At 42.9% G+C, this 23,521-nt stretch overlaps 1 protein-coding gene across 2 annotated transcripts in view; it reads left to right on the top strand.

Moving 5' to 3' along the window:
• Positions 1–2,646: 2,646 nt before the first annotated feature.
• LOC308684503 (uncharacterized protein) overlaps positions 2,647–23,521 on the top strand; it is a 61,335-nt gene continuing 40,460 nt past the window's right edge. For both annotated transcript variants that reach the window (XM_081355748.1, XM_081355747.1), the window contains exons 1-2: positions 2,647–2,838; positions 5,467–5,589. In XM_081355748.1, coding sequence (XP_081211874.1) covers positions 2,700–2,838; positions 5,467–5,589 — 262 coding nt within the window. In that variant the 5' untranslated portion in view covers positions 2,647–2,699. The remainder of the gene's footprint in view (positions 2,839–5,466; positions 5,590–23,521) is intronic.

Raw genomic sequence — 23,521 nt, 5'->3', positions numbered from 1 at the left:
AATAAATGGATAGTCCTGCAGCATGGATTTTTATTGCAGATAATTTAACAAATAAATAATTATTGATTGGCCTACTTGTTAAAAGGGCTTTGTGTTTCATTTATTTGGCTAGTCTACTGTCATCTGTCAATAATAGAAAAAAATTAACGAATTAATTAAAACGAATTGAAAATAATTAAATAATTAAAATAATAAATAATAATATTGACGCACATGCTTTTCTGTCTCATTATTGCACATCTCTCTCTAATAACTGCATTAATAACTGCATAAAGCCGGGGACACACTTTAAGGCCGGTTATGAATGTAATTTGATACTTATGACTGATCATGCCCAAACGCGTGTTCAGCGCATTCAGTCTGTGTTCAAAAAGTCGGTGTTTAAAATATGCTGCGATGAAAACAGTCAGAGAATGTCGTGTGTGCCCAGCATTAGTCTTCTATCAGTGGCTCAAACCTTCGTTACTAACTCTAAAATGACGTTTTGGAATTAGCAACGGAGGCATTGGACTAGATGCGTAAGAAATTAGTCCTACATACAAGAGCGTTTTAATGACAAAAACTTTACAAACGTCTTGAAATACATAATCTGAACAATGTTTCGAGGTGTGGTAACTGTAGTATAAGCGGAATAATTGACGACATAACTTACTTAATATGATTTCTGTTTGTGGCATTTACTGTGTTTAATTTGAATTGTTTTGTGACAAAATTGGGATTGTATTGGGGTTCATAGGAGGCTGGCTGGTCATTAATATCCCTCGAGGGGGAATGAGTTTTTTTGTTCTACAAATGTATTTTCTTTTCTTTGATTCGACATAGGTATTGTCCTATTGGTTTATTTGTCAATAAATCTGTTTATTTTTGTGAATACATTGTAGTTAGTTTTTTTGTTCTCCCCCCTGGCTTAAAGGAACGGTACCCCTTGGTAACATTAAGTTATTAAATGGCAGTCCCAAACTAGTTTTTGTTAATACAATGTTGGTATGAGCCACTACAGTAATTTAAACATATAAATAACACAAAGAAAAATAGTGTCATTTTGGGGTTAATATGGAAACGACAGTTAGCCTACCATAGTTGAATACATAGGCCTAATACAATAACTTAATGAAACATGGAAACTGCTCCTGGTGAAAAGAATGAAAATCATACCTCCATTACTTGTATTTCGAGTAATTTACAACGTAACGGCGTTGCATGCTCGTAGTTTCTTTGGCACTTGATCAGTGAGGCGACACAGCGCGCGCCGCCGCATTTGCGCGTGCAATTGAGTGTGCGCTACGACTACAGGATAGCGGCTGACAGGACAAGAAAGTAAGTTTTTCTGAGGTGAAAAACTTTATTTCAGCGTACACTTATGTCTGGTTGTTCCTATTGTGCTGGGTTTTCTGAAGTAGTCATGATTCGCCTCTCATAACAGGTCTGCAACAGAAGCTCCAGCGACAATAGGCCTATAATAGATTCAATTGTATGTCATTTTGAGCAAATTCTATCAGATGTGATTGATTGATTATAACTAATGAATGTTGTTATTTTCTTTGTCAGGAGTGTTCCAATGTCTGAATCAGTTTAGTACAATATGTCCTGTCTTAAAATAGCCTAAAATGTTCATATTATAGAGAACAATTCGTTAAGTTTTTAAACAAATCCATTTGATCTTATAAGATTTCTTTGATTGCATTATTCTGGTCTATTTCTTCATATTAAAATAGGCTGGAATATATGGAATATATTCATTTTAAGATATAGACCTATAGAGTTTTGTTTTTAAAAGGTATCTATCGACTCCTGCACCACTCCTCCCTCTCTTGTTAGAAAGAAAATAAATAATGTAACCCTTTTTAAGCTAGGATGGACCAGCACAATCTTATATATATATATAAGACCAACTGTTCATGAACATTGATGTTGGGCTGTTAATGTATTTGGAATGTCAAAAATGACATCACAAATTTAGATTTAAAATTTTAGATTTTATGAAAATAAAAATACACAAACTAAATGGAAAAACGTTTGTGCATGTGTAGTTTTATACATAAATATAATGTTCTGGAAATGTGAGTTTTGGAGTGTTTTATAACACTGTGTTACAATCTCTGTGACTTTGTTTTCTTACACTATTCAAACTACAACAAACTAGTCTTAAACTTTAAATCAATTTATTTCTACACTTTGTGGATTTGTGTGAAGTACGAATAGTGTTGTTGAACCTTTACATTACATTACTGAGTGGGTAATAATTAAAACATCAAAATACACAAAATTTGGACAACAGTTGAACACAAAGGTAATCACTTTCAGAACAGTCAAATGTGTGCATACACTAAAAAATGCTGGGTTGTTTTAATCCATGTTTGGGTCAAATATGAAAAACCCAACTGTTGGGATTACAATTTTAATATTTGGAAAAATAATTGTCCATATTTGATCCAAACATATTTGTGGGTATATAAGTACATTTAAACCCTAAAACCTGTAAAGTACTTAGGATAGTGTTTGCATAGATATTGTGAGAAGACCGCTGTAATCCCGAGACTGCAGGCAACTCTATATGTGCTTATTTTCAGTATGTGAGAAAATGTTACGGCAACGCCCCTGACGAACGTGTGACTAAAAGTGAAGGCAAAACTGTACAGCTTTTATTTCAGCACACCAGCACATCGCTGCATGCTAGCAAAACTGCAACTGGAGACAGGATGGCTTTTCAGGTTCTTATACGCTTTAATGATACGAAAGAAACAGTATTAACTGTGGCACATTCAAATGAAGAGTTCAATAAAACCACAATTAAAGGGATAAAAGAAAAATTCAAACAGAAAAATCCAAGGGCACCAGGTAAGATAAAGATTTATTGCTAAAGTTTAACACCGAGTAGAAAATATGAGATCATATAAATGTACTTGTTTATATATACTTGTAGTCTTATATATATATATATATATATAGTCCTACACTGTGTTTTGTGATGGTTGTTAATGGTTGCTAATGGGTTTCTGCTGAGGCTTTCCTGCATTTTCTGTATATTTGTGAACATTTCCCAACAGTGGCTGTAAGATATTGAGATCCATCAGTTCACAGTGAGGAAACTCCAACAGGATGAATCAAAATCAGAAAGAGCTTTGCTTGCACACACAAGGAATCAAATATTTTTTTTTATTTTGACAAATTATTATTATGTATTGTGATATATATATATATATATATTTATATTTCAGGGTTTCCGTTGTCCGGTAATTACCGGACATTGACCGGAAAAAAAATGAAATGTCCGACAAAAATAAATCTCTCCGGTCAAATTGTCCGATTAAAATTGCCTAATAATCCCGCCCCCCTAACACAATCTGAATTTGAGAATAAGCCTAAAATGTATAAAGCAAAAATACACCGACCTTTGGCTATGTTATAAAGGAACAGGCTCTACCGTTTGAAAGTTATTAAACATTATTACATGGCTTGGTTGAATTCCAATGTGGAATGCGGTCTGTTATTTCTTGATATCAGACGCTGTGAAGCACTAGCGGCGCCAGGATTTTGATTGTAGGTGCCTCCAGAAAACTGGATAAACCAGTTAAAATAAGCCAAAAAAAAAAAAAAAAAACGGGTTCCCCTTCATCTCAGTTTCAGCGCTTTTCTGGGCAGAGGACAGTGACTCAGTAGCCTACCTAAATTTAATGCGTAAAAAAAAAAAAAAAAAAAACTCAAACAGGATTTTTTTTTCTTTTTTAATACAATTACAATTTCTTTGAATTTATTCTTTAATAAAATGATAGGCCTATTATCTTTTTAGTTTATTAACAGCAACAACAGCTGTAAAGATGAAGTTGACGATCGCCATCTCCTTATGAACGCGCCTATAGAGAGAAATGCACATCATGGATTACATAATCAGAGAGCAGCCTATTTCTTTTCGTTTTAAATTGTTAAAAAGACATTTCAAGCTTTCTTAAGATATATTTCATGTCTGTGAGGCCTACGCGCTGAGTTTCGTTAAATTAGGATGAGATGCGCTCCCGTTCACGAGCAATGCAAGTGACCTCGCCGGCGCCTGCATGATTAGGCCTATCGTCTGCTTTATTTGCTGCTTATATATTAAATACAGGCAATTGGTTGATAAAAAATTATCAAAATTAAGATACAATTTATACAAAACGAAATTCACTTCAAAAAAGTCTTTCTACAAAACCAAACTTAATGAAGTGGTCAAAATCATGTCTGACCTGCTCCATGTCTCTCGATATTGCGCATACTCGTGCTGTTCACTTTTCATAATCAACATAAATTAAAAAATAACATTATAATATTTTAACAAATATTAAACTAAATGAGCTTATTTAATGGCTACAACAATCTCTATTTGTACAAATTGCTGCACATTCATTTTATTCTGAATTTTGCACACATAAGTTGAAAGGCATTTGTTTGTGCATGCATAACAAAACATATCTGCAACATTTATCAAGTTCACTGATAATTATGCGCGCATTTATTAGGCTAATTATTATCTTAATGAATAATGAAACCAGGACAAAGCATATAAACTGCGTTGTTTGTTTAGAATGGAATGGATCACAAAAAGATCCGAATGAAGAAACGTACGGTCTCGAGTGTTCCTGCAGAGAGGGGGTTCTCGCTGCAGAATCGGATCAAGACGGAGCAGCGAAGTCGCCTTGCGGAGAACAAGGTTACGCGGCTTATGCGCATTGCAAGTTGTGAAGAGACACTGGGAAATTCGCTTGAGTAAAAGCAATAGGCTTCAGATATTTTATGTGGGGAAGGGGGATTGGTTTGTTAAACTATGAATGTGAAACCCTAGTAAAAACAATTGGCGTTGATTGACGCCAAACGGACGTTCATGTTTTTTTTTTTGTTTTTTTTTTGAAAGTTAGGCTAATAAACATGTTGCATTCGGCCTGATTATTTCATTTTTTAAGTTACATAGCCTTCCTCCAGTTTTCCTCAACTTGACTAATTAAGAGGCGATATTTGACCGGCATATCATTGAAATGTCCGGAAAACGAAACATTTTTTTTTTCTAGCGGAAACTCTGATATATATATATATATATATATATATATATATATATATATATATATATATATATATATATATATATATATATAATGTGTACAGCTTTTGTCTGCTGTTCATAAACACATTGCTGAATTGAAACACACATAAGATATAAATCATCTTATTTCTGCCCTTCCAAATATATATATATATATATATATATATATATATATATATATATATATATATATATATATATATATATATTTGGAAGGGCAGAAATAAGATGATTTATAAATACAAAATAAGATGATTTATATCTTATGTGTGTTTCAATTCAGCAATGTGTTTATGAACAGCAGACAAAAGGTGTACACAAGCTTAATCACTCAACTGTGTAATGCTCATTTACAGTCACATTGTAACATCAGTGTGTTTTTCTCTTCCTGTTAGAACCAGACCGAATACGAGTGACTTTTGGAGCAAAGCAACTGGAGGATGAGAAAACACTGGGGTTTTATAACATCACACATGCAAGCACTCTTCTATTTGTGATGAGATTGGGTGGTGGAGGAGGTAGGCCCTATGACTGAAAATTGCATATTGTTTCCATTGTTTAAATTAAGTTTAAGCAGTAAAAACTATGTTTATAGTTCTAGTAGTATAAATGATTGTGTTTTTTGGCTGTGATCTTGAAACACTAAGGTATGGAGGTTGTCAAAAACGCATGTGACCAAAATCTCTATCCGTCCTGAATGTGTCCCTGACCACAGTTTAGCTCCGTCTACTCACGTCAATCATCCACTGAGCTGAAACAAGTTGCTGTGTCTCAATTCACCTACTTATACTACCCCCTAAAAGTATGTACTCTATTTGTGAAGAAAAAGTAGACACTTCTGAGTGTGTAGCACAAGAGTAGGCAAGCTTTGGGACATACTAACACGTCATACAATTGCGTCTTTAACGTTTGCTCTCTGTCATCCTGACCAGCCTGGTCTCATTGTTAATACGTAGTATTAATACGTAGTTTTCAAAGATAGAAAACGTACGTTTTGTACGTTTGGATAGATGCTGAAACGTATGATATGGACGTATCTGCAACAATTAAACGTAACATTATTACGTTTTTACAGCTACAAAACGTAAAATATTTATGATTCTTTCATATCATTAAGATATCTGTATAATTTACCTTTTACCGTTTTATAGATAAATGGAAGATCCCTTAACCCTACTCCAAACCTAAACATAACGTTACCCATTTTATAATGAGTATAAAAAGGATAAAACGTACAGAGATGTGTAGGGAATGGCAATTTTATTAACAATATAGCATTAAAAGATTTTTTTAAGCAGCTAATCCCACTCCTACCGCTAAACTTACCCATAACAACTTCTAAAAACTACATAGGCTAACGTTACAATTATGAAGAAAAACAATATACGTGTAATCACAATAATTTATTTATTGCGAAAATGTCAAAACCGGTACCAAAAGTCCTTCACATGACGATGTGTTGCAGTCACAGTCCTCTCTTTCAATATAACAGTTTTGAATGAGGCACAGAGCAGAATTTAAGTTATTAATCCATGGAAATGTTAATCTGGTTTCGGTTTATGTGAAGGCGTGCACGCTTCTCCATTTCAAATGTAGTTTACAGACTGAAATACGGCATGTCGCAATCTGGGGCGAACATAGACGAACAGGTGATAGCCAATGAGCGTTTGATATCACTGCCGTAAAACATGTCGTAACCTTCTTGAGGGCGCAATTTTTGAATTTGAATTCATCACGAGCGCGGGATTTGACAGTAATTTTTGACAGCCTTTAAAGTCCAATTTATACTTCTGCGTCGAACTCACGCCGTAGCTACGTCGTAGGCTGTGTGTAGCGCGCATACCCTTCGGCGTACCCTGACTTGCACCTCTCCAAAAATGTAACAACCCGTCAACTCTACGCGGATGCAAGCGCTGTGATTGGTCTGCTAGGACCCCTCCCTCGGTTTTCACACGCTCCCTCTGCATGCGCGTCAACGCGGACAACGACGCAGAAGTATAAAGCCTTGGTTATACTTTAGCCTGGCTCCGCAGCGCGAGTCTCCGCAGACTGCGCGCGCACCTCCCCGCGCCACACCACCACCAATACCACACTACAAAAATAATCGTGTAAAACCCAGAAAAACCCTGAGATTATTACTCGTGACAATACAACAAAATATATGGATATGAGAATGTATACAACATAACTAAATTAACGATCTCTTACATTTTTTCTAATTTCTCTAAACATTTCATTAAGTTTCGTGAACATTTTTATTAAACATGGACCTTTATGTTCATTAAAAATACTTCTTATGCTATTGTATGCTCATTTTTTAAATGTAAGCAACTCATTTAGACGTGCAAACTGGGTGCCGGTGTGGTGAGAAGTTCGAGCTCGGCCAGATTCGGCTCGAAGTCGTTCATCTTCGGATGCGGCGCCGCGCGCGTTGTTACAAAAAATGTCGCGCACACCGCCAGGCGAAATTGGGTCTTGCGAACCCAACGCGCACGACCGGCCACACCGCAATGACGTCATTTTTGCCGCGTGCACCTTCGCGCTCGTGCGGACGCGTCGAGTATAAACCAGGCATTACGGCTGCGACACGGCTACCGGAGCTGATCGCGCCCATTCTAGTCAATGCTTGTGTTTACACCGGCCGCGACGCGACGCGGCGCGTTTCAGAAGCTTCCCAGAAGCGGCTCTTCGTGCCGCTTCGCTAAATATAGGCGCCTAGTCTATTTTTGACGGACGCGCGTCCAAATCGCACCGGAAATACAAAATAAAAGTAAAAAAAAACTGTCAATTTCAAAATAAACACCCTGTGCAGATTCCCAAATGTATTGCCAAAACCCCCAAATCAGAAAAGCAAATCACGTGGTCTCGCGCATACAGTCGCTCCACTTCTGATATGCTCCCGGTGTGAGTTGGCACCGCATGGAGGACGGAATAAAACCTTGTCGCAGCCGTAATGCGCCGCAGGCGTTTGCAGTGTAAATGAGGGGTTAAATGAAAACCAACGCGTTGCCTACAGCGTAGAGGCTCCGGCGTAAGTCCGACGCAGAAGTATAAAACAGGCTTTAATCCTCCGAAACGATTTTGCAGCAGAAGGCACGAACAGAGCGAAATGTTATTAGCTTCTTGAGTAAACTGCATTTAATAAATGCGACTGAACGTAATTGATAAGACATTTGAATGTAATAGAGCCGCGATTTTTATATGCATTAAGAATACATACAAATATGTACGTCGGTAGAGTTGTTAATACGTAAATAATTAACGTTTTTGTGCTGTTAATAGGTAAACATTTTACGTTTTAGTGCTGTAAATACGTCAGTATTATACTTTTCTGTGTGTATAAAACGTAAGTAAATGTATGTATGGTAGAATTACACTTTACGTAAAAATACACGCGTATTCTCATGAGATCGCGTTGTCCTGACACAGTAAACTGAGCTGTTAATCATCTTACACAGTTAAAATCCTCCACATTTCATTTCATTTTCCTACTGTATCAGATAAAAATGCAGAAGCACATTGATCATGTGGAGACTCCTCATAATGATGCATTTAATAGTTAATGGCTAAATGGATCTTTTTAAAAGTCCACATTGTTATTGCAAATGAAATATAGCACAGATAACATTACATAAATATTTTTCTATCAGGTTAAACTTTGATTAGTCACTCAAACCTTCATCTAAACCTCTCACTGTCGGTCGCGCATTTCCAACACTTTTTACGTGTTTGTAGTTCCTCCTCCAAAGTGTAATGGATTGTGGGTAATAATAGCCTTTATAGTGAGCACAGATCCACACTTAGAAAATCCACCGGAAATAGTAGATCATCCGGAGACTTCTGGCATACTCTCTTCAACATAATATGCTTTGGGACACACTTATTTTAATCTCACACACTGCTCAGTCAGATGCCCACTAAAATAAAGGCCCTCTCTTCGGTGGAGACCTGCACATTCTCTGCATCTCCTGCCTGGGACATGACCACGCAGAAGCTGCACTCGCCAAGGGCGGCTGCCCTGAGTGCGATGTCCTGGATCTCTCCACCCTGCTGGCTCGACTGGCTGTCTTCACTGAGGACGACCCCGCACTTCCCGCTCTCTCTCTCCCTTTGACTGAGCCGCGCAAAAAGAAGCGCCGTTCGCAAAGGACGCCAGAGCGGACGGAGACAAGCGAACACATGCTGGCTCACTCCCCACGTGTCTCGCTCTCTCCAGAGGAAACCCCCGGTCGGGCGGACCAGCATCCCTATCTCCGAGCGGCGGGTCTCGTCTCTTTTCGAGGGCTTCGGACAAGGAAGAGGATAAGGATAAGGATGACAGCCTTTCTCTTGCTGCATCCGACGTTGAGTGGGCGGGCTCCGTTTCCAACCCCGCGCCGTCAACACAAGCTAGCGCGAAGATTTCCGGGCTCGACTGGTCTTCGCCTGAGGAGCCCACACGAAGCAGGTTGGATGAGTGGTTCCTGCAGGGGCACCGACTGGCCCCTCAGCAGAGACCCGCCCCCTTCTTCCCTGAAGTACATGACGAGCTGACTAGGTCATGGAATGCACCGCACTCAGCTCGCTTAAAGGCTTCCTTCTCCCCGACGCTCTCCTCTTTGGACGGCACGAAGGAGAAAGGCTACGAAGCGACGATTGGCTGATTATAGCTCAATCGGAGGCACAACTGATAACTCACAGATCCTGGCTCCTCAGCCATCTAGAATGCCTGGGGCTCATGATCAACACTTCCAATAGCACACTGTCCCCCAGCCAGAATATTTCTTTCCTGGGTATGGTGATAGACTCTATACAAATGAAAGCGCGCCTCACACGGGAGCACACGCTCACCATTCAACGCATAGCGGTATCTTTCAGAACGGGCGCTCTCGCTCCTCTGAAAAGATTTCAGAGGATGTTAGGTCTCATGGCCTCAGCATCATCAGTACTCCAGCAAGGACTACTGTACATGCGTCCTCTTCAACGCTGGCTAAAACCCCTCGTATCAGCTCACGTGTGGCGATCGGGCCACTTACTGATCAGAGCGAGTCACGGTTGTATAAAAGCCCTGACTCCCTGGAAAGCGACCGACTGGTTGCAGTCTGGCGTGAGTATGGGTGTGGTTTCAAAGAGAAAAGTGATCTCGACAGACGCCTCCAACCTAGGTTGGGGAGCCCTTTACGAGGGCAGGCCCGTCTCTGGCCTTTGGTCAAGCACAGAGAAGCGCCTACATATAAACTGTCTAGAGATGAGAGCGGATAGCTCTATCACTCAAGGCTTTTCTCCCATACCTAAAAGGCCACCATGTCCTGGTCCGAACGGACAACATGGCAGTGGTGTCTTACATAAATCGCCAGGGCGGTCTCAGGTCAAGCAACCTGCACACCATGCGCCTGCGCTCACTGAGGGCAGCGCACGTGCCAGGCATCCTGAACCAGGGCGCGGATATGTTATACAGAGACAAAATTCCCCCCGGAGAATGGTCCCTTCACCCTCAGACGGTTCAGCTAATCTGGAGCATCTTCGGCGAGGCAGAGGTCGACCTCTTCACTTCAGAAGACAATGCTCGTTGCCAAACATACTTCTCAAAGAGCAAGGACGCGCTCGCCCACGACTGGCCGAGCCATCCGCTATATGTTTTTCCCCTGATCGCGATGTTGCCACAGGTCATCAAGAGGATCAGGAAAAGCAAGTGTGCAGTGCTACTAATAGCACCTCTCTGGAAGACCCAGTTATGGTTCTTCGAGTTGGCACAACTGCTGGAAACAGCCCCTTGGCCGATTCCTTCTCACACAGGCGAACAGGAAAATTTGGCATCCCCGTCCCGTCCCGTCCCTTCATGTATGGCCCCTCAACGGGTACCCGGGTGTCTCCTGGATAGGGTGCTAAAAACCATCAACCAGGCGCCTCTACGCTCAAAAGTGGGCAGTGTTCTCCAGCTGGTGCGCAGCACGGAACCTGGACCCACGCTCATGCGAGGTACCAAGTGTACTAATTTTTTTACAAGAGCTCCTGGACGCAGGTCGCACCCCCTCCACGCTCAAAGTATATGTGGCGGCCATAACAGCATATCATGCTCTTGTGGCCGGACATTCACTGGGAAGGAACAAACTCATCGTGCGCGTCCTTAAAGGGGCAAGGAGGCTGAATTCCTCGCGACCCCCCTCTGTGCCTATCTGGGACCTCTCCACGGTCCTGGAAGCGCTGAAGGCCACCCCGTTCGAGCCGCTTCGGTCTGCAGACCTGAAACATCTCTCGCTCAAAACCGCTCTTTTACTGGTGCTCGCTTCAGTTAAGAGAGTGGACGATCTGCACGCGCTGTCAGTGAGCGCGTCCTGTCTTGAGTTTGGACCTAACGACTGCAGAGCTGTCCTTAGGCAAAGACATGGATATATTCCTAAAGTGCTCTCTATCCCCGTCAGAGCAGCGCTCTCCTCACCAGAGGACGAAAGAGACGCAAATTTACTCTGTCCCATCAGGGCTCTCAGAGTTTATTTGGAGCGTTCTGCCTCATTCAGACAGTCAGAACAGCTTTTTGTATGCTTTGGCGGCCGCACCAAGGGGCTCGCTGTCTCAAAGCAGAGATTATCGCGCTGGATAGTTGACGCTATCGCGCTGGCTTATGAGTCTAAGAGCCTTCTTTGCCCCTTAGGCGTCAGAGCTCATTCCACGAGAGGCATGGCCTCGTCATGGGCTTGGTCGAGTGGAATACCCATTGAAGATATTTGTGCGGCGGCCGGCTGGGCCTCGCCGTCCACATTTATCAGGTATTATAACTTGGAAGTTCCCAATTTACATACTAGGGTTCTTTCAATATAAAATGTGTAAGCACAAATGAAATCGGGCCCGATATGTATCCGGTCTGTTATTAACTCAAACTACGGTTCTCATACATACAGTACATGTAATGAATGTGCCCACGATCCAGTGCCCACAAACACTACACAGTGCATGTCTTTCGGTTTCTGTAAAAGCAAAACCAACACACATACATATATTTACATCATACAGTGTGGCCCTCCTTAGGCCCACCTTTGTTTACCCTATTAAAGCCTGTCACTGACCGGCTTGGGTTCCGGCCATACTCTTACAGCCTCAGGCTTTTGCTTCGGGCCACTACATGAGCGAAGTTAAGCAACCCGCCGTGCTTTGTGCTTTATCTGGGGATTGCTTTTGTCGTTTAAAGACATTTTTTAAATGTTGTAGATTTAAGTCTGGCTCTCTAACCATTAGGCCACAACTGCCCCCAATAATTAACATGATAATAAATATCTGTCTGACTTTTCAATTTGTTGACATGATATGGTTAGATTCAGATGGGAAGTATGAGCGGGTTAATGCCCGACGAGGTGTCCATTGTCAGGTATTAATGGACGGCGAGGCGTGAACTGTCCAACGCACAGCGGAGGACGGTTGCCTCCGCCGAAGTCCATTAATACCTGACAATGGACACCTCGAAGGGCATTAACCCGCTCATACCATGGTCACTTGCCAAATAACACATTTTTAAAACTTTAGTTTATATTTTAATTTTACAATTTTAATGTTAGTTTTACAATCGAAATCTAAAGTAAAAAAAAAAAAAAAAACTTGGTTTCCCTGGTTACGCCTGACGGTTTATTTACTAGGTGTCCTCTATCACTTTTTAATGGACACCCTGCAGCCAATCAGAATCGAGTATTCACCCAAACCATGGTATAACATATTAAATATTTATGTCCACCTTATATTAAGCGATAATCACCATGTTTATTATGAAATAATCATATTTAAAAATATGATATTATTCATATATAAAATATAATTTATTGTTACTGCTGTAAATCTAGGCTATAATAAATTATTATGGGATCCTTCAATGCTTTCAGAATCTTTACTTCTGAATATCACTATGTACACAGATATTTTATAAACAGAGTTCTCTTACGAGAGGTTCTCTCGTACTGCGTAATATCTTACGCTATGGGGAAATCCTTAATTTTGGAATAATGTAAAACGCGTTGCGGCAGCACGCAGCCTATCGAAAGGCCCCGTCGTGACGTCAGCTCCAATGAGGGCGCTTCGCTCCCACTGCGTCACGTCCCGCCGAAACGGGCGTGGCCTTGGTCTATAAATATAGCTCGAGAGGCTGGTATAGCTGATTTTCATCTCTTCAGCGAAGCTCACGCATCGCTGGATCCAGAGAGAAGAAGCCGCGCCGTCAGAGAAAGCCTTTCAGCGGGACGAGCCTTGCATCGCAGCCGCTGGCCGAGCCGCCTTCTGCCGCCATTCCTGCTGCGCTATCAGGCGCACCATATCCTTTGCATTCTAGGGTGTGTTTGCCGCCGCGACACACACTCTCTCTCTAAAAGAGCTTGAGCATCTTTTTAAAGATGTCTCGCACCCTCTGTGACTCGTGCCGAGCCCCACTCAGTGACAGGGACCGCCATGTCATCTGCGTTTCCTGCCTGGGTGAAGGACATGCAGCTCTCGCTGACGGCGGATGCCCTCACTGCGAGCTACTGCCTATGGCGATTCTGAGGACTCGCCTGGCACCCTTCCACGAGACTGCACCCCCGCCCGCTGTGGTACCGCGCCGTAAAAAGCGCCGTGCTCAGCGGGTCCCAGAGCCTCCTCCAACCGACACAAGCTCGCCGGTTCGTCTGCCAGCTTCACCACCCGCTTCACTTGAGTCTATCACTCCCGGACAACGGCCGCCGTCTGCCGCCGCTTCCGTTGCGGATGACACTGAAGAAGTGGCTATTGTAGAGGAGGACAGCTGCTCTATCCTGGCGTCGGGCAGTGAGGATTGGTCGAGCTCTGTGGATCTCACCACCTCTGCTCGCTAGTCTTCCGGAAAAAGAGCGAGCATTGAAGCAGAGCTGACGTGCCTGCTCACACAGGCCGTGGAGAGCCTTGGCCTCGAGTGGTCAACGCCCGTGGAGCCTGCGCACAACCGGCTGGATGGTTGTTTCCTGCATGGAGACCGTGTTTCGCCGCCTTCTAGACCCGCGCCGTTTCTTCCTGAGCTTCATGAAGAACTCGCGAAGTCCTGGTATGCCCCCTTGTCAGCCAGGGTGTGTACCTCTGCCTCAGCAGCATTCTCCGTGGTGGACGGTGTTAAAAGCAGAGGATACCATTCTCTTCCTGCGGTGGAAGAAGCTGTAGCTGCCCATCTTTGCCCGCCCTCTGCTGGACGGCGCTTCCATCTGAAAGCCTGCCGCACTACTTCAGCCATGCACAGTCGCGCTTACACTGCCGCTGGACAGGCTGCATCTGCGCTGCACACAATGGCCACCTTGCAGATCTTCCAAGCCAACCTTCTCCGAAAACTGGATGAGGAAAGACCGGAAGCTGTCAGCGTGCCGGATTTGAGAAGCGCTACAGATCTTGCACTCCGCGCCACTAAATCCGCTGCACAGGCCATAGGGCGGAACATGGCCTCTCTCACTGTTGCTGAGAGACATCTATGGTTGAATTGTTATCAAATATATTAAACGTAGCCTTGAGGTTTTAAAATAAAAAAATAAACATTAATGTGACATTAGATTAAGATGATCTGCCATGCACACGTGACACTGAACAAACTGGAAAGTGATAGATTAAAATTTCGGGGTGGGTCAAATTTAAAAGCTTTAAAAGTTGGGTAAAGGCTGAATGAAATTTAAACTTTGCTTTTCATGAACATCGAAGATGTCCCAGAGTAAAGGTAGGCTTAAAAGGGGATGGAATATAAGTTTAATTATAAATTATATAAATAAATAAATAAATAAATAAATAAATAAATAAATAAATAAATTTAGTATAGAGCTGTATTTATTAGCAGTAAGCTATGTTTGTTCAATAATTGTTAGCGATTTTAGACGCGATGTATTTCAAACAGAGATGCAGTAATGCCAATGTTTTTATTTGCATATAGAACTTTTTATTTTTTAACCGCATTTAGTATATATATATATATATATATACCCATTATTTAAAGAGTTAAAACCTGATGATCTATGTTATCCCAGCATGCATGCAAATAGAGCTTCTGATTCATTTTTTCGTAAAACGTATTTTACTACTATTATTATTTTTAGGTTTTAAATTACATTTAAATTAGTGATATTTGTCATTTGAAGGTATAGTTTTAAAAGTGTGTGTGTGTGTGTGTGTGTGTGTGTGTTATAACTTAATAACAGTACTGGTCCGTTTTATTTAAAGGAATTAAATAAAGGACAACTAACGGAATTCAAGAAATAAAGAAAAAGTAAACAATATATATAACAACCGTTATATTACATAAAATGATAAATGTTATCATTAAATTTCACTAAAGTATTAAAGTCTGCTTTATATCTTTGTAATATAATGATAACCATCATAATAACACAAGGGGTAAAAAAAAAAAAAAAAAAAAAAAAAAAAACCACAATGACTTAAGTATACCATTAGTTTTCCACAAACTGAGGCACATGTTAATATTGAGAAGGTGCACAGTGTCATACACACAAACACAAAACACCATCATGGTGACACACACACATGACTCCAAATAATGCCATAAACATTCATTAAACAATATATGATGTAATATAAACCCCAAATGTATAAAACTGATAACAAAAACCAAGAAGAAACATAATTATTTAAATGAAATAGCATCAAATGTGAAGTGTCACACAGGGAATTCTGGGAATGTCCATTTAGAGAAACAACAGGAACCGAAAAAGAGACGAGCAGAAACACAAGAACTACAACTGACTTCAGCCACAGCCTCAGATGAAATCCACTGAAGAGAAAAGAAGACATTAAATCTGTGAAGATCTCAGCAGAGGAGGATTAAACAACTCCACAAACAGCATTACCAGCTTCACTTATTACTAACCAGACTGACTTTATTTCTGTCAGACGTCTACAGTTCTGTTTGAGAATTAACAGAGGTTTAGATGTTGATGATTTATTGTTTCATTTGAAGTCGCCATGATGGAGATCAGTGACTGCTTTAGTTGGGCTCTTGACCCTTGACTTTCTAACATTAGTTTTTCTCTGCCTGCTGTAACTCTGTGTTTATAAGACATGCTGATTATGGCTAGGAAATCAGAGAGAAAAAGAATCATGTGATGGCAGTTGTGTATCAGTGATGGCAATCACCATGTTTGATTCACTGAGCTCTTATCTTTGATTATATGTGTTATTAATTTTACATTATTGATTGTAGTAGCCCTATGATTCTACAGCATGTGATCCATCATTGCTATGATAATCAGAAGAATTTTTAAAACATTGTGTACAATAAAGGTTTGAACTGCTGTATCTTTCAGACACACACAGACATCAAGCGTCAGCGTATGAATTTCAACAACGGTGATGATAAAAGTGCAGTGCACTTGATGGAGCCTCCAATCAAAACTCATCAGTATCTCCCAGCATGCATTGCAGCAGGAATACATTATGCTGAATTGCCTTAGTATTTTCTTTTATTATTATATCTGCTTTTATTTTTGATGTTGTTTTTGTTGCAGCTTTTTAGTAGCTTGTTTTGTGATGTTCAGAGTTTTATCTGATTATTGTGTTGATTGTCACCGTTGTTGAGATTCATACGCTGAATCTTGATGTCTGTGTTGGTTTAAATCAAGCAGTAGTTCAAAACCTTTTTTCTACACCATGTATTTTTAAAGTTCTTCAGATTATCTGTTGCTCATTTACAGAAATATTATACTCAATAATATGAAATATTTATTTTTATTATAATAATCAATATTATCACTTTGCTCATAAAGTAAGAGATAAGACTCTTTATGAGATCAGTGAATTTGTGTTATATAACCACACAGTTAAGGCAGTCAGAGTAAATCTAAAGTTAAAAAGTCAAGGGTCAAGAGCCCAACTAAAGCAAACACTCATCTCCATAATGGTAACTTCAAACTTTATTATTTTCAATAAAAACATCAACGTCTAAACCTCTGGTAATTCTCAATAATTAGATTACAGGAAACCACAGCTGGCAGGTTTTTATTTTTTATATAAAAGTTCAGTTCAATGTTCAATGCCATAAAACCTAAAATATAACTACCGTATTTTTTACGGTAAAGCACTTGCAAGCTGCTAGTTTTTTACCGTAAACTTTAGTTCAGTGCCGTAAAAGCAAAAAAAAAATTCTACCGTATTTTTTACGGTAAAGTACTGGCAACCACAGCTGCCAGTTTTTTTCCGTAATATTTAGATCACTGCCGTAAAACCTAAAATATTACTACCATATTTTTTACGGTAAATCGCTTTCAACCAGCTGCCGTTTTTTTTACCGTAAACTTTAGTTCAATGCCGTAAAACATAAATATTTATACCGTATTTTTTACGGTAAAGTACTGGCAACCAGCTGGCAGTTTTTCACCATAATTTTTAGTTTGATGATGTAAAATTAGTAAACATTTGCTACTGTATTTTTTACGGTAAGGTATGGTAAATGCAACGGTAAGTTTTGTTTTTACAGTGTACTTCCAAAATCTGTACATTTAACAGTATATTAATGTAAAATTACATGAAATATCCCGTGAGAGCTATTACAGTTTTTCACTGTATATAGTAAGGGTACATACCGTTAAGGAATTAACATTTTTTTTCCGTTGCTTTTTTACAGTTTTTTACTGTTAAAATTACGGACATTTTTTACAGTGCTGTTTTTTGCAGATGCATTGGACAGTTGTATAGTTGTTTTAAGACAGACAAATGTCTCCACATAGATTTTAAACACATTTATCAAAGACTTTAGACTTTGACTATACACCCAGTGCTGAAGTTTAGTTCCCTTTCGTAAAGGGAACTCCCGCTGCATCGATACTCGATACTTTGGGGAATGCCCTCGGCATGACGCGTCTGAAGTCTGTAATGGAACTATTCCAATCTTGATTGGTGCTCGTCACTCGTGACGTTGCATGTGACGGTGATCCGGAAGCTATAAAAGGGCAACGGAACATAGCCGTATCAGCTTTCTGTCTTCAGCAAGCGTTCTGTGTGACTGTATTGTCTTATTTGGTGTTGTTTGTCTATCTCAATATATATATGGCGAATATAGAGAAACGACTCAGGCGGTGTGCGTCCCCTTGCTCGCGCTATTTGAGCGAGGGTGACACGCACTCGTTTTGTGTTGTTTGTCTGGGAGTGGAGCATGCACGGGCAGTGCTCGAGGGCGCTGTCTGTGCAAACTGTTTTCAGCTATCTATGAGAGAGCTCCGCTCCCGTTTGAGCTTGTTCGATCAATCAGATCAGGCTTGCGTTTCCAGTGCATCAGGCCCCGCGTCTGTTGAGGCAGCGCGCCGCTTGTATGCATGGGATTCGCACATGGAGCTGGCAGATAACACTGAGACGGTTGCGACCCTTTCTCAGTGTTTATTAACCAGCTCCACTGGTCTCGCGCACGGTTCGGGAGCCCGCGCTGCGGCTTCTTCCGACCGTGTTAAAGACACAGCGTTTGATTTATCTGGCTCCGAGGGGTTAGATATTATCAACACTGAATCACATAAATATGGGGATTCGCCACCCCATATTCCAGTTATTGAGGAATTGCTGGAGGTTGTGACCAGGGCAGTGGTTAAATTAAATGTTGAATGGCCATATAATAAGCAGGAAGCAACTAAGAAAAATAAAATGGATGAGCGCTTCCTGCAGACCCAGTCACAATCTTTGTGTCAGAGCCTTCCCTTTTTCACTGATCTTCATACTGAGGTATTGAGATCGTGGGAAAATCCATGTTCATCTCAATTATTTTCCCCCCATGTATATATTTACTCATCTATTAGGGAATCTAATGAGAATGGTTATGGGGTGATGCCTCGGGTTGAGGAATATTTTGCGAAATATTTTCTCCCCGACGTTGCGTCACCCCTGATAGCTCAGACACTTCCCTCCAAATCTCGTACATCGAATTTGTTAGGGAAAGCTTATATGGCGGTGGGTCGAGCCGGTGCATGCCTACACACGATGGGGTTATTACAGGCATACCAGGCTGACCTCCTCAAAGAGGTGGATGATAACTGGGAGGTTTCACTCAACGGTATTACTGAATTTCGTAGAGTAGCTGACTTATCTCTCCGTATTATTAAGGAGACGGCTCGTGCTATTGGCCGTTCTATGGCAGCAATAGTCGTCACAGAGAGACATTTATGGCTTAATCGCTTGGGGATCGAGGAGAAAGACAGGGCTTTCCTTCTCGATGCCCCCCTTTCACCTTCTGGCCTCTTTGGCGACGCGGCGAGAACCGTTGTCGAAAGGTTTCAGGAGGCAGAGCGACAATCAGCTATCCCCAGTTGTCAGTCTAGGTCTCATGGGGTTGCTGCCAGGGGGCAGCCTCAGGGGACAGCCGCCAGTTCAACATATTTTGAGAAGGTTTCCTCTCGTGCCCCCCCGTATAAGGCTTGGGGCCAGAAGAGACATTCTCGTATGAAGCCCTCTATATCGAGGACAGGTCTGAGGACTGTCTCTCGGGCTAAGATGGCTTCAACTAAGAGGTCTTGTCGTAACACGCAGACCCTTATGGCCGTTCCCCCAGGAGAGCGAGTACAGGAGTCTCGCCCCCTTATACAGCCCTTAGGAAATCGATGTTTACTTCCCGCCGCCGATGGCGCTTCGGGACACATCGGCTTCCAGCGAACACAAATCGCAGTATCTGCCCGGAAACGTTGCGGCCCTGTCGAGTTCGCCGCCTCTCAGGAGGTCTGTAGAGAGCATATTTCGGTTAGTTCCTGCCAGTTAGCTGCTTCAGGTCACCGAAACCATTTGAACATTTTTAGCCAAGGCCAGTCTCGAGGGACTGGTCCCCGTAATAGCATATTTAGACACCCCGAGGGGTCTTCAAAATATAGCCTGGAGGGTCCTGCTTACAGCGGAGCTAATATAAAAATATTATCTACTAAGGGTGGTTCACATGTCTGCCAGCCCCGAGCAGGGTTGGTTCTTGGAACAGGAAGTCAAGTCTCTCTTAACAAAGGAAACCTCAAGGTGGGCTCTTCCTCGGTTTCGGGAGCCCGGGTTCTACAGCCGGTACTTCATAGTTCCTGTGAGGGAAGGGGAGTAAGGCCTTGTTTCGGATCTCAGGGTAATGGATCAACCTCCGAGGGGGTTCAGATTCAAGATTCCGACTGTCAGTCAGACCAGCTCCGAGGACTGGTCTGTCGTGATAGATCCACAAGGCCCTTAACTCCTCATTCCCTTCTAACCCCATCACGGGAAGTTTCCGAGATCTGCTTTTGGGGGAAAAGCACATCAGTTCCGGATTCTTCCATTCGGCCTAGTATTGTATCCCCGCACCTCCTCGGAATGCATGGTCACTGTCCTAGCTCCATGGAGTCTTCAGGGCATCCTCATTCCTGTCCATTGACTACTAGAGCAGACGGTTCAACACCGAGGTGTTGTTCCGAGTCTCGTGAGGTGCTAGGGAATATGGCTCAGAGTCTAGGAAAAATCACCAGTGCCTCTTCAGAGAAACCGATTCCTGGGGGCGGTGTAGGTTATAGTCATGATGCAGGCACAATTGTCTCCAGCTCAGACACTCATCTTCCTTACCATAGTCATGAATATCAAGCTAGGCCAGGCCACCACTATGTGACCTTATTAAAGAGTGGGCTCGCTGGCAGCAGTGTTCAACATACTATTCTTTGGCCTGCTGTACATGGGGGCCCTGTAGTAGTGGCTCAGGACCAATGGGTTTTCCCCGAGAGGGAACCCACTCCGCATGACCAGAGTTACGCGCACATGCCCTCGTTTTCTGATCATGGGGAGGAAGTTATGGTTCCTGCTCCTAGTGCCTGTGTTGGAAACACAGGGTCTGAGGAAACTTCAGAGAGACCATTAGGTTCTATTTTTGACAGACACTATGTCGATGGTCTCTCTGATCAAAGAGGGGGCAGTCATCCTGTCGAGGCAGGGGCTGCAGCCCGGGGATTTCGAACTCCACCCCAAGTTGGCTTTAGCCGGGATGGAGGTCGGTTTGTCAGAGGTGCTCCTGTTTCCCCTTTATGTGGACGGCCACCTTCTGCGCCACCTCTCCCATGCTCTTCCAGCTCTGCTGGGTTTGGATATCATGATACAGACATGGTTGAGGCCATGTCTGTGTATACTTTCCCCGATTGTTCTGCCCCCGGGGGTTCTAGAGTACAAGAGGGTTCAGCAGTACGGGATCAGCTTACTCTTAGTGGCCCTGTACTGACAGGCCCAAATATGGCTTCCAAACATCTGGGCCCTTCTGGCAGGCCTTCCGCGGTGAATCCGGATCAGGATGGTCCTCCCTCTTCAGCCCAAGGTCATGATATTTCACCCTTGGCGGTAGCCCAGGAAGCTACTGGATTGGCCCCTGAGGGGGACCAATTCATAAATTCTGGTCTCTCAACCGAGGTTGTTGAGACCATTGTAAACTCTAGAGCCCCCTCCACGAGGAAACTTTATGCATTTAAATGGAAAATTTTTATTTTATGGTGCAGAGAACATCAGTTGGACCCAGTTAACTGCCCAGTGGCTTCAGTACTGGAGTTCCTCCAGAATCGTTTCTCTGACGGGCTCTCCCCGTCCACGCTTAAGGTCTATGTGGCGGCTATATCAGCCTTCCACACGCCTTTAGGGGTGGGCACGCTGGGGACACACCCACTCATAATTCGTTTCCTTCGTGGAGCCAGGAGGATGAGGCCTGCTATCCAGCCTAGGGTCCCCACGTGGGACCTGGCAGTGGTCCTCGAAGGTTTATCCCTGGCACCCTTCGAACCCCTGGATAAGGTGTCTGAGAAATTTTTATCCTTTAAGGTAGCCTTCCTGCTCGCTATTACTTCCCTGAAACGAGTTGGCGACCTGCAGGGCTATCTGTGGCTCCCTCTTGCCTCGAGTTCTCTCCTGGCAGAGTGAGAGCCATTCTCCACCCCACACCTGGCTACGTGCCTAAGGTGCCCACAAATGTGGCACGGTCTATAATCCTTCCGGCCTTTCATCCTCCACCGCATGTGTCGGCTGATCAAGCTAAGTTACACTTGTTATGCCCGGTCCGAGCTCTTGAGGCCTATGTACATAGGACCTCGGGCTGGAGGAAGTCGGACCAGCTGTTTGTGTGTTTTGGGTTATCCAAGAAGGGCTCCCCGGTCTCCAAGCAGACTATTAGCAAGTGGATAGTAGAGGCTATTTCTTCAGCTTACGAGGTGCGCAATCTGCCTTCACCTCTCCTGATAAAAGCTCACTCAACCAGAGGAGTGGCATCCTCTAGAGCCTTGCTAGCAGGGGTTTCTCTTCAAGAGGTCTGTGATGCCGCTGGCTGGGCCTCCCCACACACCTTCATCAAACATTACAGTCTGGATCTGTCCTCTACACCAGGTTCACAAGTTCTCATGTCTTGAGTGTGCCAGATTGCTTCACACCAGGGCAGGGTCTCTCAGTGTGGCGGCGTGGGTATTCGTTCCCCAAAGTATCGAGTATCGATGCAGCGGGAGTTCCCTTTACGAAAGGGAACGTCTCGGGTTACATATGTAACCCTCGTTCCCTGAGTGGGGAACGAGACGCTGCATCTCTCGGCCACACTTTTCGTGCTCCTGAGAACGACTTGCTTCGACCCTTTAAAAGCTGATACGGCTATGTTCCGTTGCCCTTTTATAGCTTCCGGATCACCGTCACATGCAACGTCACGAGTGACGAGCACCAATCAAGATTGGAATAGTTCCATTACAGACTTCAGACGCGTCATGCCGAGGGCATTCCCCAAAGTATCGAGTATCGATGCAGCGTCTCGTTCCCCACTCAGGGAACGAGGGTTACATACGTAACCCGAGACGTTTATTTTACTGCTGTTTCTATACATGCAGTTTTTATGTCCCGGTGACCAGTGAAAGTGCAGTTCTGACTCTCTGCCCATTCATTTAGATAGGAGCCTGGTCTTGTTAGTCCGAAATAGCTGCCCGGAGGCGTTGCCAAGATGGCGGCCGAGTGGCACGACCAGGCGGTCAGGGTTTCATATTATTTTGAAGGTACCCCCGGACGCCGCCATTGGCTAACAAGCCTTCACCTGCTGTTAGCATCCCATTGACTCCCATTCATTTTGGCGTCACTTTGACAGCGAATAACTTTACATCTGAGGCGTTTAAAGACTCCATTTGTCCATTATTTATTTCTAAAGAAACACAACAATGTATAAAAGGCTCCATTACCTTGTAGCTTACGTTATGGCCCCGTAGCAGCAGTTTTTGTAAAAGTAGGCTAACGATTGCATCATACCCACGCGACTCTCTGGAAATTACCGTAGAGACAGGAAGAGAAGCTCGCAGTCAATCGGGGGGACGTGGAGGCATAAAGTCCGATAAAGTCAAGGGAGAAGCCCATAGAGAGTCATGACGTTGCTCCTGCTCCTAGCTCATGGACAGCTCCTACTCACACTCTGCATCTCTGCGAGATTCGGAAGGGAATGATTCCGATTTCGTTTCGCACGGCTACTAGAAAACTTACAACTGTCAGGCAGGCTGCTCACGTCACATCCACGTCGTC

Source organism: Scardinius erythrophthalmus (genome assembly GCF_964197995.2).
Source record: "Scardinius erythrophthalmus genome assembly, chromosome: 24".
In the NCBI taxonomy this organism is placed as follows: Eukaryota; Metazoa; Chordata; class Actinopteri; order Cypriniformes; family Leuciscidae; genus Scardinius; species Scardinius erythrophthalmus.
The sequence above is the reverse complement of the archived record's forward strand: the minus strand, read 5'-3'. Positions and strand labels throughout refer to the sequence as shown.